This window comes from Lissotriton vulgaris, chromosome 3_1, assembly GCF_964263255.1.
Source record: "Lissotriton vulgaris chromosome 3_1, aLisVul1.2, whole genome shotgun sequence".
NCBI classification, from domain to species: Eukaryota; Metazoa; Chordata; class Amphibia; order Caudata; family Salamandridae; genus Lissotriton; species Lissotriton vulgaris.
The window spans coordinates 1,253,999,004-1,254,018,811 of NC_141689.1; the positions used below are offsets into that span (position 1 = coordinate 1,253,999,004).

Sequence of the window (19,808 nt, forward strand, 5' to 3'; positions counted from 1 at the left end):
ACTTATTAAGAGTGTGGCAGCTTTGGATCTGTTACAGTTTTACTGGCAGATATCCAGGGGGTGGCTAGCACAGCCATTCACACATACTTGCAGAAATTAGCATCATTCAAAGTCAGTAGCCACACAATTGATACAGAAACTGATGTACATCTATTTGTTAGTTTCCATTATACAAAAAGCCCTCTATACAGACAAAAACCCATAGGTATAACTCACCCTTCACTGCCTTTTGCTATGCTCCCGTCTTTCAAGTACATAGAAAAATCTATGACTCCCACCTGTCAGAGATAAACATGAAGAATGTAACGTTCATTATAGCTCTTCCAGTGCTACTCCGTCATCCAGAGTAGATTTTAAGAATATTATTGACTTTATAGACAAAAGGCTCTCAGCTAACAATCTGGAAATGTGTTTGTAGCTGTGACCATAAGCAAATGTCATGTAATCACTTGTTTCCCAGTCAATGAGAGGTTCCAATGCTTTCAAATGGTCAACTAAAGTTCAGTTCTCAAAGACGCAGGTTGATCAAGGGCTTCCAAGTAAGAGAGTCATCATACATCAAGACAAAATGTCATATCTACCTGTAGAAACACATCCCTCAAAGGTTGTGCACCTAACTTTTGATTGACACATACTGTAAGTTTAACTGTAGCAGAAGCATATATCCATGCAACATCATGGCCATGAGATTAATGATATGAAGTGGTGATGCCTTAAAGATGCATACTATCTATCTATCGCATAACATTAAAGCACACACTTAAATCTAATGAAAATAGAAAAACAAAACAAATTAGTGTATGTTTGGATGATAGCATTGTTGATCCAGTGTTCGAACGCTCTCACTTGCATACTATACCTGCGAATCCAAGTCTTCGCCTTTCATGCAGAAATTAGCATCAATTACATTCAGTCCGACTAGGAGCCCGGCAATTATTGCACCTTCTTCTTCCATCATTAAAGAGTTAGGTTCATAAAATTCACTATGAAAGACAAACATCAAAGGGTTAATACAGTAACCAGAGTTCAATGTAAAACTATAGCTTCTGGATGAGAATGCATTAAGAGTTTAACAGACAGATCTTCCCGCTACTATTCCCAGCCAGGTCGTAGAGCAAATCATCAACAGATGCCGCACTGAATACCTTAACAACCACCAACTCATCATGACAACTCGCTCTGGTTTCAGATCAATCACAGCACAGAAACCCCCGCTCATCGCATGCCAAGGATGACTTTCACATGATTCTAGACAGAGGAGACATAGCAACTCCCATCGTCCTAGAACTCTTTGCAGCGTTTGACACTGTCTCCCACACCCATCCTCATCCAGCGCGTACACAACATCAGAATCCAAGGACATACACTCAGATGGACCTGCTCCTTTCTGAGTGGAAAGACCCAGTCAGCCAAGCACTGCACACTTCAGACGCTTGCAACCCCGTTGGCACAGTTCCGCCAGCATCCTTCCTGAGCACGACTCTTAAATCCATACACAGTTCCTTCAGTCATCAACCTCTGCTTTCACGACATCAACGGCTTCTCCTACACCAACAACACAGAACTCATTCCCTCCCTGACTGACAAGACGCCCAGTACCTGGATCAAATTCAATACCTACATGACTGAAATTGTTCACTGGATAAAGACCAACTGTCTGAAGTTGAACACCGAAATCGTGATATTTGGGAAGAGCATGTCACTGTGGGATTCCACCTGGTGACCAACACCCATCACCCACAGCAAGAACATTGGGATTGTCATCAACAGCAAACTTGACACAACCACCCAAGTCAACATTGTTTAAGCCTCATGCTTTCATATCCTGAAGATAAGAGGAACATTTTCAAATGGTTCCCAATCAGCACCCAGAAAAATCACATAAGACCTCATCACAAGCTAGCTGGACTATAGGAACATCATTTAAACCGGGATAAAAAAAATATCAACAGAGAGCTGCAGACCAATCAGAACTCAGTGTCCAGAATCACTCTCAACCTTCCACACTGCACTCACATCACAACAAGAGTTTCAATCCCCATACACAAACGAGCGCAATTCAAACTCCTACTTTTCAGGGAAGTACATTACACTTCCCAGCATACCTCAACATTTGTATCTGCTTTCAAAAATCTTCCAGACACCTCTACTTGTCCAGAGGTAAAGCCTTTTCCTACCTAGCTCCTAAATTGTAGAAGAACCTGACGCTGCACAGAACAGCCTCTTCCTCACTTTTGAAATTCTGCAAGAAGCAGAAGACCTGGCTTTCAAACTAAGCCCTAGGTTTGGCTACACCCACACCTGCTCAGCGCCAGGATACCTTCCTGGGTGACAGACCGCTCTACAAATCTGCTTAACATCTGCTTAACATGAGACCTATCTCTAACTCCCTTCAACTGCCTGGTCCTGTCCAATGCAAGTAAGACCAGCCCTGTGCCCTGCCAGTAAATAGTTCTGGACGTCTCAGATTGTTAGCCCAGGGAAAACGATTCTGGAGATTCTTGCCAGAGAAGACACCACTGATGGTCTCGCTGTACTCTCTGCTCTGCTGAAGGAAAGGATGGGATTACATTACCAGAGTTGATTCCACTAAGCAAGCTAGCACAGACAAAAAGATTATCTAATCACCCCTGTGACTTAAGTGCAGAACTAAAATGCATTTCCCCCAGGTCTGCATGTAGACAGAGAAGGATAATCCTAAACAACGCTGGAATCTTCAGCCTCTTTTTGGTGATCAGGACTGATGACTGGGAGAATGTGATTTAGCTGGCCTGGCAGTCAATGCTAATTGCAAGGGGTAATGAATAAAGAGCCCCCGCCCACAAATCTGAGAACTGCACTTCAATCACAGCCTTTCTTTTCCACTGGGGGCAAATCAGGGTCTCCAAGAGAGGGATGAGTCCCCCAGATCTTAGTGACAATAAATGGGGGAAAAACTATTCACACACCAGTTCCAACTCCCCTCTGAGCCCTGCATCAAGCTACATCCTTCCTCAGTCCTGAAGAGGCTGCCCATAGCCCTTCGAGGGGAAGGAGCATAGAGTAGACATGATGAAAAACGAAATCCTATCTACCAATCCACCCCACCCAAAGAGGAGGAAAAGCTACGGGGCACCAGGGGTTATTTTGCCACCTTTTTCAACCAACGAAGGGGGGTAAAATGACAGGATGCTGGTGAGGAGACAGACCATACAGGCACTAGTGGAAAGGGGACTAATGCCCTTTCCAACAGTTGCCCTCCTTGATCATGAATCCTGGGCAGTTGTTTTAAGCCCTTGATAGAGCGAAGGGATTTGCCCATCCCCCAACCCCCAGCCATAATCTTTTCCATATCAAGGAGGTACACATCAAAAGTTACCTCTGAACATGCTTTAACTGAGAAGCTAGTAACAATAAATGGGGGTTACCCTATGCTCCTGAGAACCTTGGATTATTACAGTACAAAAACACAAATGGTCCTGTCAGATTAGCTTACAGTATTTCACAAATTCGATGGGAGGTTGTTCAATCCTCTCATATACACAAATTATATTTAAAAAAAAAATACAAATACACAAGAGTTATGTACATAGAGCATATATTGTTGCAAAATAATTCACATCACTTCATCAACAATTAAACTATAGGACGGTGCCCCTTGCACAGTAAAAAGTAAAAGTGCTTGTGCAATGTGGGAATGTTTATGAACGGAGTACAAAATTGAGCATTTTGTCAATCTTGACTAATGACAGGCCTGGCTACAAAGTCTCAAAATGTATTCTAATTAGGCAGGAAAAGAAATCCATCCACTTCTTTTGCAACTCAGATCGGGTGGCCCCGTAACCCGCAAGGTGAATCCCCGGAGTGGATTTTCATCATTCCTGTACCTGTAGACGCCACAGGGGACCTCACAGGGAGAAAGCCACAAGGAGAGGAGTCGACCATTGCTGGGCGACTTGGCAACGCAGGCCTGCATTACACACCGCACCTGGCCTCACTCAGGGGGAGCCAACAAGGCTGCCGTTTTTGCGCCCTCCGGCTGCATCGCCCAGCAAAGGAGAAGGAACCGTCCTGAAGGTCGAGGCCGGGATCACAGACAGCAGCTGTGACGACTGGTGCAGTGGAGACCGGGCCTTCCCTGAGGTTCTCTTTGCGGCCTACTCCAACCTCCACGTGTGGCGAGCGGAGAACTGCACCGGGGAAGCAGATGTCCCGGAGGACCCATTGAAGTGGGGTACGACAAGTGCAGACTGTGGGCCCCGCAGACTGCTGCGGAGACGGCCCGGTTAGTCCGTGTGCGGTTTGAGGCTACCAGGATGTGCCCCAACTTGCCGGCCTGCGTGGGACCAGCTCCTCCTCTCACCTAGAGTGTGCCTGTGGACAGCGAACTGCATGGACCCTCTGTGGGAGTCAGGGTAGACCTGGGCCCGGGTTCCTGCTCAATCTGGGACCGTCTGGCTTGAAGTGGCGTTGACCCGACCAAGCGCTGCAGAGGAAGACCCAGAGGGACCACAGTGAGTACACACTGCCCCAACTGAAGTAACTCTGGACTTTCGGCACGCTGAGGCCCAGGCTCAAACAAGTGGAGGGAAGTTTTGACCACTACGGGCCCCTGATGGCAGCAGCAGCAGGGCGGGCCTCCGGAGGATAGTGTAGCGGAGGCTGACTGGACTGGGAGTGGGGAGAGTTGGCTCGGACAAGTTCGGTGTGTGGAACCGGGCCTCGACCGTGACTCCTAGGTTCCGATTGATTCAAACGTCGAGGATAGAGGACCTACGCTGAAAGTGGCGGCGGGAGAGAGGCAGGGGCCTAGCACTAAGCGGACCTCAGAAATTAGGGTACACACTGGACAGACACAGGGGGCCTTTACTCTTTTAGATGAAACACGTAACAGTACAAAGGCCAGGTCATGAATCGACGGAGGAGCCACACAATCTGAGACGACAGCGTGGCTCAGTGGTTAGAGGCGGCAGACCCGGAAGCTGAGATCGGCCGTGGACCAGGGTTCGATTCCCCGCCTCGGTGGGTCTCGGGCTCAAAAAATTCCACGGAGTCGACAATTCTCGCTCCGGTGCCTACTCGACTCACGGGGTCACACTCTGCGACTCTGGGCAATAGCTTGCTTAATCTCCACTACGGCCCCTCGCGGCGGGATGCCTGGCTTTCACCTTGTGGATACCCAGCCGGGGTATCTCACAGGGGAATACCAGGACGGGTTCCCTAAGCAAGCGCCTTGAGACCCCTGGGTTAAAGTGTTGCGCTATATAAATCGAAACACATTTACATATAAAGAGGTGTGACGTGGCTTTGGAGGCACCCCCAATCATGGCCATGGGCAGACTGAAGAAAGACAGATCGGTCAAAGATAAGATACCGAAAATGCCCCAACCTGAGAACCCATCCAGCCAGGCGCCGCTACAGAGACAGAAGGGGAAGAGATGCGGAGGGACCAGTCAGTCGCTCATTCATGGAATCCTTCTTTTCCTCCTTGACGGAAGATCTCACCACTATGAAGCGAGAGCTGTCTGCGGACCAGAAAGAGTGCGACGGGATATGGATTCCTTGGGAGAGAGGGTTAACACCTTGGAGGACCATGAATCGAGAATGGCGGAAGAAATAGAGAGCCTCCAGCAGGAAGTCATCCGCATAAGAGAGCAAAATATGGATCTCCAGGCACACACAGAGGACCTGGAAAACAGGTCCCGCCATAACATCTGCATCATAGGAATTGCGACAGGGCTGGAGGACACGAACATTGAGGAACGTCTCTAGTAGTGAGACTGCAACTAAAATAGTCACCTACTGGTACCACACCCCACCCAGAATACACAGATATAACCCCCGCCACCCCTCACATTGCTGGTGACGACGTGGAGCAGAGGGCACTTTGTCCCACCTCTTATGGGATTGCCCACGACTTTCCGCATATTGGGAACAAGTCCTATCAGACATTAATAACCATTTTGACATGCAAATCCCACGCTTCCCGGCATACATAGTCTTGGGCTTCCCCAATAAGCTCCCTTTTCATTTCAAATCTCGCAGAGGCAGGCAGATTGGTCTGGCTCTGGGAACGGCACTTCAGAATATACTGACTCACTGGGGCACAGACAGGACTCCAATCCATCAAGCCTGGCTGAGTAGGTTATGGACCGTGCTAGGTATGGAGCACATTACAATCACACTACAGGGGGGTGGGACCTCGTTTGCAGACTACTGCCGCCCTTTTTAGCTTTACTCAGTACAGAGATGAGGGAACTCACTTGCCCATGTATCTGAAGCTCCCAGAACTCACACAAGACCCTATCCCACACACCACTTCTCACGCAGAGGTGAGAAAGACTAAATGGGCAGCTGAGCATTCAGGTTAGATGGGCTGGTGTGGAGAACTACAAGGGAAACAGTGGCGACACACAATCGCATGAGATCCAGGAGAACTTTATTTACCTTTACTTTTTCCTTTTCCTCGTGTCCTATCTAATTTGTAGGAGGGTGGATGGGAGGGAGGGATAGGGACTCGTCAAATATTGTTTTCTAAACTATGTTTAAGGCTATACATTGTTTTACTGCTACTCTGTCTTCTATGTCCATGGCATGGCTTGATTATAAATTGTTCAATAAAAACGATTTAAACAAATAGCACTGCAGCATTCAGAATAGAGAAACGCTACACAAACACATGGCTTTATGTGACAGTACCACAAAAACAGCTAAGGCAATGTACAAGATTTAAATGGGAAAAGCTTTCAGGAGTACCTCCAGGACGGAGATATGCTTCATATCCGGTGGGCTTGCCTGGCACTGTAGCCTTTCTGGAAGGAAATCGTAATCCGTCAAAAGGAGTTCTGGGTACCCTATTCCACTGAACCCAGAGGTCTTACTGCTAGGAAAGAGACCAGATGCCTTGACAAATCTGATTAATTGGAAACTAATTGTAAATTTGTCACAGGTGGCTAAACAACTAATCACCCTGTATTGGAATGTCCCTACCAAGCACCTATGAGTGAGTCTCAAAGTTGTGGTTATTGATTGCAATGGAGAGACTATCATGGGATTTGTTGGATTGTGGGGAATTTGACAAACTTTGCTGCAATATTTAAACAAAGGGTCACAAACATTAGCTTGTCTCAGATCACTCTGTTCCTTGAGACTTGCAAATGGCTTGATTAAGAAGCAAGAGATTATAGTATTTTTAGCTGACTGTATGAAAAAAGTGGTAAGTTTGAATCTACTTACCTTTTCATTTATATAACTGGGAGCTATTCCCAGGGTGGTTTCTCTTCCTCTGTGGGTAGATGTGTGGGGGGTTGTGGGGGGCATGTGAATGACTACTGCTAAATGAGATGGAATTTTGTTTTGTACAATGTTTATTATACAGAAGTGGCTTGTTAGAACTTCTGTTAGAACTTAATAAAATTCTCTGTGGAAAAAATAATATTTTCCTAAGTCAAGTGATGAGTGGTCAGTGCACACCGAAAATCATTGTAAACCATGGTTCAGCTGCTATTGCTGAATCGTCTAATTTTGGACAACCCATACATTTCTGATTATTGAGAATTTATCAGTAAATTACCTTTGTAAACTGGCCTTCAAAGCAAAATGTTGCCGATGTATACTAGGTTACCACTTTCCTTTCATCCAACAGTCACTATTTTGTGAGTACAATAAGAATTTTATTTGGTTAAAGTTTGCCTAAACTATATGATGAACTCTTGCTGAATTCAGAATCATATCTATTGTTCAAAAACGTTTGGCTTTTTTTTGGTTCGCCTATGGGTTTTTCAAGTGGCTCCTCACATATTTCAAAAATGTGAAATAGAAAAATAAAGACAGACCACCACACACTAAAGACATGGTGAAAAACATTCAACAGGTCCAAGAAAACAAAGAAGAATGCTATTTTAGTACATCAATAATTTTTTTAATGATTTGCCATATGTTTTTCCTCAAACTATTTGTGCTTAAATCACAAATGCTGGTTATCTTTACAATTTCAAAAGTGTGCAAACAGGACACAAGTATGGCCTGGCTACTGTTCTTGTAAAAACAAAATATGATTGTTTAACTGTGTACAGTCCGAGGTGTTAAGAAAGTGCTTAGCACTGGTGTAATTCCCTTATCAAATCACGTTACAATCCTAGATTGAACATACCACAGATCAACCTACAAACTAAAAAAGGTTTGTACTGGCATAAATTAGGTGTTTTGATTACCATATGGATACAGAATGTGTCATTAGTTCATGGGTGAAGGTTAGCCATCCTAATCGCTCAAAAGCCATCAGTTCTGCAGTTACTTACCTGCATGGCGCCTCCACTTCGAACAATAGTTTTCCCACTTTAAACAGCCTTTCCAATGAGGCCTTCATTTTCAGTCCTGCTTGAAGAGGCTAGCCCGTGCATACAGCCTTTAGTACACCTGGCAGTCTATTTGGTGCCTATAAACTGTTGTGGTTCATAGAATATACACACCAGCTGAAAGGTTTTCTTACATAAGAAACAAGTGCTAAAGATTTCCATAAAAATGTCTTGCAAAGGCAAGACATTTTATTGGACAATAGGACAGCTACAGTGACTCCCATTAAGGGCTGCAGTGTTTTTCAAGCTTAAAATTGTACTTTGAAGTTCAGCAACTTTAGACATGCTGTATAAACAACCTTTATAGGAGAAGTCTTGTGTACTAACACATTTCATTATAGAGAGATATTTCATAAGCACCACAGCATAAATAATTGTCTTAAAACACTCTGCTCAGTTGTTCTAGCAAAAGAGGTCTCTGGGAAAAGGAGAATGACTCACCTAAGAAGATCTTTTCTGTTAATAAGGGCCTTCATGTATTCTGAGAGTTTCTTCTGCATTAGTGCTAGGCGAAGCCACGCTCTTCCTCGACCCACTGGTGTCCTGTAAAAGCACAAAGCCACAAATATGTCCTTTGTCAATGGTAATGGAAAATGTGCAAATAATGATGGAGGCCAACGCCTTCCTTGTCACCAAAATAACATATCAAATGAAGTACTGTTGGGCTGCAAGAGCCAGCTCGATGTAAAGGCTCCAAGGGACCCCAGTTTGCACACTTAGACCTCTGTTTGTGTATGTTCTCAATGAATGTACAGTGAAGATGAACTATTCATCCGAAAGCCCTGTTCTTATACCTTGGGCAAGCTAATCACAAAAAGTGGATGACGCATGAAAAAAGAACATACTGCTCACCCAGCAACAACAGCTATTCATTGATGAGGCCTAGTAATATACCAAAATTACTTACTGCAATGCAGTAACTGGAATACACTACATTTTGTAAACAAGCATTAGCAAAGGCAACATCTCTCGTCTTTTTGACCTATTGGCTTTGCAAATACTTTTTGGTTCTACTGAGCAGCCCTGGAAAAAGGTGCTACAACACAAATATGGCGACTACCTAGTTCATGATGCACAACCGGTTTGCTGAGAACAAACTTTAATAATGTTGTACAGTCAGAACTTTACATTGCCTAAAAGCCCCCGAACCATATGTAAGTTGGCAGTTTGCTCTGTAACAAATAAGCAATCAATAAGTTAGATGTTAAAAGGGTGCTGTGGGATTCTGTTGAAGACTTATTTCATGGAAAGGGGCGACCACTCGGTCCCCCCGAACGTATGGCAGAGTGCCTCGATCCCCCCGGGAAGACATTTTTGGGCGGGAGGCGAGTCTCGGCTGGTATGCCCGAAGCGGCGTAGCCGGGGCGCGCTTTTTCCCGCCCTTGAGTGGGCTGGCCTAGACACGGACGCCGCCGGCCACGCCCTCGGGGCAGGCAGGGGCGGGTTTACGCCCGCCCTGAAGATGGATAAAAAGAGACGCAAGACCAGAAGACATCCTCTTCTTCCTGTGCTCTGAAGCTGCACCTCCCCGCTGCACGTGAGCTCGAGACGGAACGAAGAGCCAATTTTGAGCGTTTTAATCGTTCTTGTTTGTTTTTCAGTTACTTTGTTGGAGAATGCCGAAGAAGGTTGGAAAGCGCATGAATACCGACCAGATGCTGCGTGTTCTCATGAAAGAGATGTCCGAGCTAAGGAAGCGGGTGGATAAGAATGAGGAAAGGGGTCCAAAACGTCCTTTGGCGGAAGCAGCCCCGGGAGGGAAAAACAAGAGGCCCAGGAGGGGGGCAGCGGGAGAGGAGATCCCCGGTCCCAGTGCTCCGCTTGAGGCTCCAACTCCCGTGCCAGAGGAGGGGAATCCGATCACCCCCGTGTCCGAGGATGATATGCCGCCCGAGTTGGCAGCACAATTGGCAGCGTGGTTGGGAAAAGGTAACGAGGGCGCCACGGCTGTCGAAGCGCAGGAGCTGATTAAGCAATTGCGTGAGAAACGGGAAGCAGCCAAGGTGCCCGTGCCGGCTGCAGTGGGGGACAAGACACCAGGGACGGTTGCGACCACAGAGGCAGCGTCAGGTGCAGGTAAGCGGCCATTGCCGATCGCGAGGGATGAGTCAACACCCTCTCGGAGAGAAAAATTGGGGCAACATGTTCCCTTGGCAATTAAGGAAAAGATTTGGGCGGGGGAGTATGTGAACATTTTTTCGTTACTTGTTGATCATTATGAGGTGGAGCATGTAAAGAGTCAGAAGGACCTAATGCATCCGAGTGTTTGGCGCGCAAAAATGTCCGCCTTTAAAGTGAATGAGAATATCGCCAATTGGGGCAATGCCTGGGGAATCTTTACATCAATCCTGGGGGAACGTAGGCCTGAGTTGCTTTCCGAGTTCCCAATCTACCAATCACGAATCATGGGGTACTCGACATCGCACCAGGGGAATCATTGGTTTTGTTACGATAATATGTTCAGAAAGGAAAAGGAGCATAATAAAAGTTTAACCTGGGATTGTTATGATGCCTTGACCTGGGATAAAATGAAGGAGTCAGGGATGTTAAAAATGCCGTTGGTGGGAAGTAATGTGGGTGAATCCTCCCGACAATATGCGGGGACGCCCTTTCGATCAGGTTCGGGGACTGACGATCACTCGAAACCTGCCGGCAATACCGGAAGAAAGGGTTTCTGTTTTAATTACAACAGAGGAAAATGTACGAGACCGCAGGGATCGTGTAAATTCAAACATGAATGTAGTGGTTGTGGGTCGTCCCATCCTGAGGTCTCGTGCAGAGCCAGAACGGGTGATAACGGGGGGAGAGGAGGTGCCAAACAGGTCTAATATAGTCCGAGGGGCGCCTTTACCCACTCCCATTGATACCCTGGCAATGATCCCATGGCTCAGTGATTACCCGGATCGTACTTCTGCTGGGGTACTGCGAAACGGTTTTTCGTATGGTTTCCGCATCCCGGTAGGGGACTTTCAGGGTGTGGATAAGTGTAGAAACCAACTTTCCGTCCTGCAGCATACAACCGTAGTACAGGATAAGATCCGAAAAGAGGTGACTCGAGGTCGGGTCGCTGGCCCGTTTAGTGTACCCCCAGTCCAGAATTTTGTTTGTTCTCCCTTAGGGGTAGTCCCCAAGAAAGACCCTGGAGAGTTCCGACTAATTCATAACTTATCAGCTCCACGAGGTCTTTCAGTAAATGAGGCAATCAATCCAGAAGTGTGTTCGGTGCGGTACGCATCCTTCGATGAGGCCGTAGCCATTTTGAATCGCCTGGGGCCCGGGGCGCTGATGGCGAAGTCAGATATCGAGTCAGCGTTCCGATTGCTCCCCGTACACCCAGACGACCAGCGTCTCCTAGGTTTCATGTTTCAGGGTTGTTATTACATGGATAGGTGTATGCCAATGGGGTGTTCTATATCCTGTGCTTATTTCGAGAAATTCAGTTGTTTTCTACAATGGGTCTTCACAAAGAAAACGGGTTTCCAAGATGTAATGCACTACCTTGATGATTTCTTATTTCTTGGGGCAGCCGGGGGTCTTAAATGTGGCCGGGCCTTGGCCGAATTTTGTGTGTTGATGAAACAGTTAGGCGTGCCATTGGCACCGGGTAAAACAGTGGGTCCTACGACTTGCCTCGAGTTTCTGGGGATCGAGTTGGACTCCATTGAGGGGTGTTTCCGTTTGCCGGCCGAGAAAGTGTTGAAGTTCAGGGCTGCGCTGCAACTGTGTATAAATGCATCAAAAGTTACGCTGCTACAATTACAGCAGGTGGTGGGACAGTTGAATTTTGCCCTGAGGGTGATACCAATGGCCCGCCCCTTTTCCCGTTCAATTGCCCAAGCGATGGTCGGCCTTAAAGAAGGCCATCATCGCACGAGACTATCGGCCGAGATCCGCCAGGACATGCGTATTTGGTTAGCATTCTTGGCGGATTTCAATGGTAGAATCGTCTGGAATAAACCAGCCGTGTCTTCTGAGGAGCTGGGGCTATGGACAGATTCGGCGGGAAGCATAGGTTTTGGCGCCATCTTCGGCACAAAATGGTCGGCACAAAGATGGCCGACTTGGTGGCATGAGAAGGGTCTGACGAGTAACATTGCTTTCCTCGAACTGTTTCCCATCTTGGTGGCCTTGAGAACATGGCCCGATGGGTTCAAAAATCACTCGGTCATATTTTGGTCGGACAATATGACTGTGGTCGAGTGCATCAATAGCCAGGCAGCACGTTGTAAACTGATCTTAAGACTGCTTAAAGAAATTGTTTTACTATGTATGCAATTGAACGTGCTATTCAGAGCGAAACATGTGCCAGGGGTGATGAATCAGGCAGCTGACGCACTGTCTCGTTTTCAAATGCAGGCTTTTTCGGGTTTCCTTCCCTCAGCGGACCCGGAGCCGGCACCCTTTACCGAAGCTCTCTGGTCTCTCGGTGCCCCGAACTTCGTCACCTCGTGGGAGAGAGTCTAGCACCAAGGACGAGGAAGGCATATGAAGGGGCGTTTCGGGCCTATTTAGCCTTTTTGGGGAGTGATAGAGAGCGACTTTGGGGTCATGAGGAATGGGTGGTGAATTTCCTGATGTCCTTACGTAGGGCTGGGAAATCGGTGGCTACGGCCCAGAGGCATCGTGCTGCCATTTCCTTTGTTGCCAGAGCACACGCTATCCAGGACCCAACAGCGTCTTTCGTTGTACAGAAAGCGCTGCGTGGGTGGCAACGCCTTGAGGGTCGCAGAGTAGATGAAAGGCGCCAGATAGGTTTGGATAGATTGTCCCAGTTGTTGGCTACACTTCCTGCCACATGTTCATCTCAGTTTGAGGCAGTGCTGTTCCGAGCCGCGTTTACGCTAGCATTTCACGGAGCAATGCGAGTAAGCGAACTAGTTGCAAGGAACAGACTGGATGTGGCGGGGGGCTTGTGCCGGGAACACGTTCAGATCAGGGGAGAAACAATGACTGTCTCCTTTGTAAGGTCTAAGACTGACCAAGATGGGATGGGTGACTGCGTCATCATACGTAGGATTCCTGGGTCCTCCATATGTCCGGTAAAGTGTTTAGAGGACTACCTAGCACGAAGGGTGGCATCATGGGGGGGGATTTTGTTAAGACACGCGGACGCCACCCCACTGACGAAATTTCAGTTTCAGCGGGTGCTTGCGATGTCAGTTGCCGCTGCGGGCTTGAACCCTGGCGAATTTGGGACCCATTCCTTTCGGATAGGGGCTGCTACGGAAGCTACAGCCAGGGGTCTTAATGTTGAGCAAGTGAAACGAATGGGGCGTTGGTCCTCCAATTGTTATAAAAGATATGTGCGGTTGCACATGTTGTGAAGCTGTAATTATGTACTCTGTACTCACGCTTCTTGTTTTTGTTTGGTTTCAGTTACGCAAGCCTACGAGGCGGGGCGGACTATGCAGTCGACCTTACACCGGGCCAGCGGTCAGACTTCACCGGCTGTGAAAAAGGAGGTGTGGGTCGTGGGCCACTCATACGTGAGGCGTGCCGCAGACGTATTCAAAGCAGGTGACATGATTCACGTAGCTGGGGAATACGGGTACAGGATGTCCTTCTACGGAAGGGGCGGTCTCTGTATTGACCAGTTTCAAACATTTTTTGAGGGTTTGTTAGGGCGGACAAGGTCACCGCCGTCTATAGTTATAGTGCATGTTGGGGGCAATGATTTGGTCACCATCGGTAGACGACTACTCCTGGAGGCAATGCTTTCCACTGTAAGTTGGTTAGCGAGGAGAGTTCCGGGGTGCACGATTGCATGGTCCCATTTGATTCCACGAAAGGTGTGGCGGGGGGCTATCTCTATACCTGCTTTGAATCACTCTGTTAGAAAGCTTAACAATAAAGTGAGTAGGTTGTTCCGTTCCAGGACATTGCATTCTATTTCTCATAACTGTATTAATGATGACAGGATGTATTCGGGGGATGGTGTGCATTTGTCTTGGGTGGGGAATGAGTTGTTCTTAGGAGACCTCTTAGCATGGTTAAAATCTTTGAAACATGACCTTTAGGTAGGAGTTGTGGGGGGTCCGGATAGCCGGTCAACTATCCGGCCTGTGGCGGTAAGGTCATGATCGGTGAGCACTAATTGGAAGATCCCTATGAGTGGGCGTCACCCAACACGGATGGGAGCGCTCGGGGGAGGTGGCCTTTGGCCCCTCAACGGGGAGGCGGTCCCTTCTAAGGATGGGTCGCCGGAAGAAGAGGAAAGGCGGTCAAGGCCCCTTCCTGTGTAGGAGGGGTTACAGCCCCCTCCTGGGGAATTTCCCGGGGCCGGTGACATCTGCGACGGCAGATGCGGTAAGTTGTGTGGGGTTGGGGGGGAGGTCTACGATACCTTCTAGATACCTCACACGAGTCTTCGAACGACCTTTAACTGGCGTCGAGTTGATAAGTGCCCCCGTCAAGACAAGGGAAATTGTAGTAGTTGCACGTGAGTACGCCTCAGTGCTGTCGCCCCTCCCAAGTGGGGGGGGGGTATGTCTGGTTAGGGATCTTGACACCGGTTACGACCTTGCCGTTGGCCCTTAAACGTTAGGATGTACAATTTCAATATTTCAAGTAAATGTTTTGTAGGATGTTAGATCGGCTAGGAGAACCTCTGTATTAGAGAATCTGTTAAGGTTAGCCAAACATCGCAGTGTGGTATGAAATTGTACATTAATGTTTAAATGTTTTAATTTTTTGTTTTAATAAATACGGCCGGGGGGGTCACTCCCTCCCACTTCCAAAAACTTCAAGAACTGTTTCCGGTTTCCCTCATTTGGGGATTGTGTTGAGAGGGGGTGGCGGGTATCTCAGCCATATGGAAAGGGGCGACCACTCGGTCCCCCCGAACGTATGGCAGAGTGCCTCGATCCCCCCGGGAAGACATTTTTGGGCGGGAGGCGAGTCTCGGCTGGTATGCCCGAAGCGGCGTAGCCGGGGCGCGCTTTTTCCCGCCCTTGAGTGGGCTGGCCTAGACACGGACGCCGCCGGCCACGCCCTCGGGGCAGGCAGGGGCGGGTTTACGCCCGCCCTGAAGATGGATAAAAAGAGACGCAAGACCAGAAGACATCCTCTTGTTCCTGTGCTCTGAAGCTGCACCTCCCCGCTGCACGTGAGCTCGAGACGGAACGAAGAGCCAATTTTGACCCACCCACCAGCCCCTGAGGACAGCTAGTTGTTTTAATAAAGTTGATCAGTTATTCTATTTCGTTTTCAGGTTGTTTTGGTGTTATGTTGATATTTAATGTGTAATAAAGATTGGTATAATGTTACAAGTTGGTGATTAAAGATTGTCGGATTTAAGGTCCATTGAGACACAGGTTTTCGGTCATAGTGGCCAATGTAGTTTCGTTTAGTGAACACTTGTCGTATTTATTTCGGTCAGGCGGTAGGCGGTAAGGTCATGATCGGTGAGCACTAATTGGAAGATCCCTATGAGTGGGCGTCACCCAACACGGATGGGAGCGCTCGGGGGAGGTGGCCTTTGGCCCCTCAACGGGGAGGCGGTCCCTTCTAAGGATGGGTCGCCGGAAGAAGAGGAAAGGCGGTCAAGGCCCCTTCCTGTGTAGGAGGGGTTACAGCCCCCTCCTGGGGAATTTCCCGGGGCCGGTGACATCTGCGACGGCAGATGCGGTAAGTTGTGTGGGGTTGGGGGGAGGTCTACGATACCTTCTAGATACCTCACACGAGTCTTCGAACGACCTTTAACTGGCGTCGAGTTGATAAGTGCCCCCGTCAAGACAAGGGAAATTGTAGTAGTTGCACGTGAGTACGCCTCAGTGCTGTCGCCCCTCCCAAGTGGGGGGGGTATGTCTGGTTAGGGATCTTGACACCGGTTACGACCTTGCCGTTGGCCCTTAAACGTTAGGATGTACAATTTCAATATTTCAAGTAAATGTTTTGTAGGATGTTAGATCGGCTAGGAGAACCTCTGTATTAGAGAATCTGTTAAGGTTAGCCAAACATCGCAGTGTGGTATGAAATTGTACATTAATGTTTAAATGTTTTAATTTTTTGTTTTAATAAATACGGCCGGGGGGGTCACTCCCTCCCACTTCCAAAAACTTCAAGAACTGTTTCCGGTTTCCCTCATTTGGGGATTGTGTTGAGAGGGGGTGGCGGGTATCTCAGCCATAATGGTTTTGTTGCAGATGGAAAGATGGGAGACAGGTTAATGGTGGTATAAGTGGCTGAACAGGCACAACAGATGAGTGAGAGTGAGGTTGTAAATGATCCGGGGCCTGACACCTGAAGGAAGCACAGAAGAAGAAATGGCTGCTGGTGAACAGAAGGTAGATGTGTCCCAAATGTGTGCAGAAGACTGTTAAAAAGTGAGTTTGCAAAGAAACAGTTGTGAAGAACTATAAGGGAATAAACAGAAAAGAAACACCAATATCTTTATCAATTGGGCCGTCATTGAGAAGAAGGCTTCAATGTTGTCTGTAATGAGTGTCTGAAAGTATGAGAGCTTGGTAAAATCTATGGCCTAGTTAAAGGTATAGAGGGAATGTTTAAAATGCTCAAGATGTCCGACATCCATCTCTTGTAGAGGAGGCACATATTTGACAATTCATTAAAAAAACTGCAGAAGTTAAGAAGGGGCTAAGACTCGGTTGGAGGGGGATCAAGTTGTAGAGAGATACAGATGCCAAGATGTCGTAGTTTGGGGTACTCTTAAAAACTGAAAGGGTGCCAATGGGTAGTATGTTAGATGAGGAGAGCAGAATGGGGATTGGTCCAAGCATTAATTCTACCTGGAGGTACTGATGGGGTAGGCAAGCTTTGGAACATTGTTGAGTCAAAAGTGTTAGTGGGACGGCCATTCAGATTTTAGCCAAACTCCCTCGGTAATGTATACACTGTATGAGTCTGTAAGTGGGTAGTATAAGCGGACAAATCTGAGACTGGAAGACAAAATAAAGCAGATAGGTGCTTGAATAAGTACTAGAGGGGGCAGGGATTTGAAAAAGGGTCCTTTTCTGGTGGAGAAACTAAATTGACTGTTGATTCTGCTTTGAGGTCTGCAGTGATGGTGAAGCCAGAATAGTGGAGGAACCTTAAAGGTGTCATGAATTTGAGAGGTCAGTCATGGTGGGCAAGAATGGATAAATCTTGCAAAAGGATGGTGGATGTTGAAGGAGAGGAAATGTGATTAACAAAGTCAAATGAAAACATGAAGAAAAAGTGAGACCTGTTGAGGGAAGGGAATGCAGATGTTCATTGTAGGAGAAAGCTAGGGAGCACTGTAAAACACTGTGGGAGGAGTATTGTCCAATAGTGGCAAGGCGATTAGAGCTGTGGAGGTGGGTGTAGTACTAATGAGGTAAGTGCAGCTTAGTAACAGAATACGCTGTGGGCATTATGTGGTAGAGGATTACATGGCCTCACTGGTGCAGGGTCAAGCTGACAGGGTGAAACGGGACAAATGGTGCAACTATAACGGAGATAAATTGGTGTCCTTAAAATAACTGGAACATAATTAAACTTAAAACGTGAACAGATTTGTTAGCATGGGAAATGAAATTAAGGCACAATTTTAGAATTTTGTGTAATGAGAAACTTAATCAGCTAGTTTATTTTTTGAAGAGGGAATTATCTATATTTTCCTTACTTAAGACCAGGTAAATCTTTAACACTTGCAGTGATTTCTGAGGCTTCAGGGACTAGCTTTTCCACCAATTCCAAAGGTCCCCAGAACGACTTATTTTGTCCAAGGAATGTCTTCTTGCCTAAATGAAAAAAGTGAAAAAACACAAAGGACAGAAGGAACAATTTAGATCAATAAATTACGATACTGTACAGCTGTGTCATTCTGACTCAAAACCTACTGATTTTTCTCTAACACCTCAGTGTGAAGTAAACTAGCAAGCACATAAAAAGTTAGTTTTGGACTTAAGCCCATGACACTGAAAGATAAATAAAATGCACATCAGAGACATTGGTGCCAGCAAACAAAATTGTTCCCATTATAAAATGAGTCTTTTCTGTACTGGTCTCATCACATATCACATGCAATCCATGTGTCACAGCAATATATCATGATTGGAGAATGCACTTTTCAAAGTGGAGGAATCTGATTACTGAAATCTGTGGGTGTGGGCAGTGGTAGAACTAGACTATTTGCCTTTAACTTAGCAGGAATAAAAATGCAGGCCCGCCCACTAATTCTATATTGCACATGCCAAATAGCCCTAATCCTTAGCCTAGCAAAGAGGTCAGTTAACCGGAGCCAAAAAAGCAAGAGGTTTCATTGGTAGGGTGGAGTCGGCGGCTATACTGCCGCGTGGGCTTTCCGATCATTCCCCCGTCACCATTGATCTTGCTCTGGATAGGGGGCGGCAGCCATTCCGATGGCGCCTCTCTACATGGCACCTTCAACACGAGGACTACCAGAAACATATGGGTGAGGCCATAACATTTCTTGGTGGAGAATGTTGGGTCGGTCACAGATGCTGGGACGTTGTAGGAGGCCCTGAAGCCCACGCTTCGGGGAGTGGACATCAAATGGTGTGCGGCTGCCCGAAAGCCACGCAGGGCGAAATTGGTACGGGCCGCAGCTGAAACTGAGGCGCTGGAGTGCCGGAGTAGCGTAGACGGAGAGGGCCAAGTGGTGGTGACACTTCTCTTGGCACAGCAGTCCTATGCATCCCTGCTGTTGGACGAGGTGCGACAGGTATGGCTGGCGATGCACAGCAGGATATACCAGTGGGGAGATAAATCGGGAACGATGCTGCATCGGTTATGCCAGAGCACGTTCCAAATACAGACCCTACCAGGGATCCTAGATGATGCCGGGGCCCCGGTCACGGACCCAAAGGAGTTGGCCGAAAGCTTTGCGAAATTCTATGCTGACCAGTATGCCCCAAATGAGTGTCTTCCAGAGGAAATGGTGGACTAATTTATTGCAGACTTACCACCACGTTTGGTGTCAGATGAGGTGCGAGAGCGCCTTGAACTTCTGCTGACGGAGGAGGAGCTGGGTTTGACCTTAGGTGAACTTAATACGGGAAAAGCTCCAGGACCCAATGGGTTCCCAAGTGAATTTTAAATATCACTTACAGCTGGGTGCACATTATAGAGCGGCATTGGAAGAGGCCAGGGAATGAGGCAGCCTCCCTTCTAATTGGAGGCACGCTGAAGTGGTGATATTCCACAAGCCGGGCAGGCCTCCAGATCAACATGCATCATACCGACCAATATCTCTCCTGAATGTGGAGGCTAAGCATTGGCTAACCGTCTTTTGCCCCACATTGCCACCCTGATCAGGCTGGGTTCATGCCCCATAGGGCGACTAGACACAATATTCGAAGGGCCCATGTGGCAGTGGCCGCGGTTCGGGACACCGGGGAGCAGGCGGCACTTCTTTTAGCAGACATGGACAGGGCTTCGACTCACTCGGCTGGGTTTATCTGTTTGCACTCCTGCCTCTGCTTAACTTAGGTCCCGCTTCCTGTCATATCTGCGACTCTTGTATACAGA

General features: G+C 47.5%; 1 protein-coding gene across 8 annotated transcripts in view; it reads right to left on the reverse strand.

Annotated features, from left to right (window-relative positions):
- RUFY3 (RUN and FYVE domain containing 3) overlaps window positions 1-19,808 on the reverse strand; it is a 420,608-nt gene that overhangs the window by 166,133 nt on the left and 234,667 nt on the right. For all 8 annotated transcript variants that reach the window (XR_015309343.1, XM_086961767.1, XM_086961772.1 and 5 more), the window contains 4 exons: window positions 17,941-18,058; window positions 8,778-8,879; window positions 860-983; window positions 217-278 (listed from right to left, as the gene is read on the reverse strand). Coding sequence is in view for 7 of the 8 variants with exons in the window: in XM_086961767.1 (XP_086817893.1) it covers window positions 217-278; window positions 860-983; window positions 8,778-8,879; window positions 17,941-18,058 (406 nt within the window). In the remaining variant the exon portion in view is untranslated. The remainder of the gene's footprint in view (window positions 1-216; window positions 279-859; window positions 984-8,777; window positions 8,880-17,940; window positions 18,059-19,808) is intronic.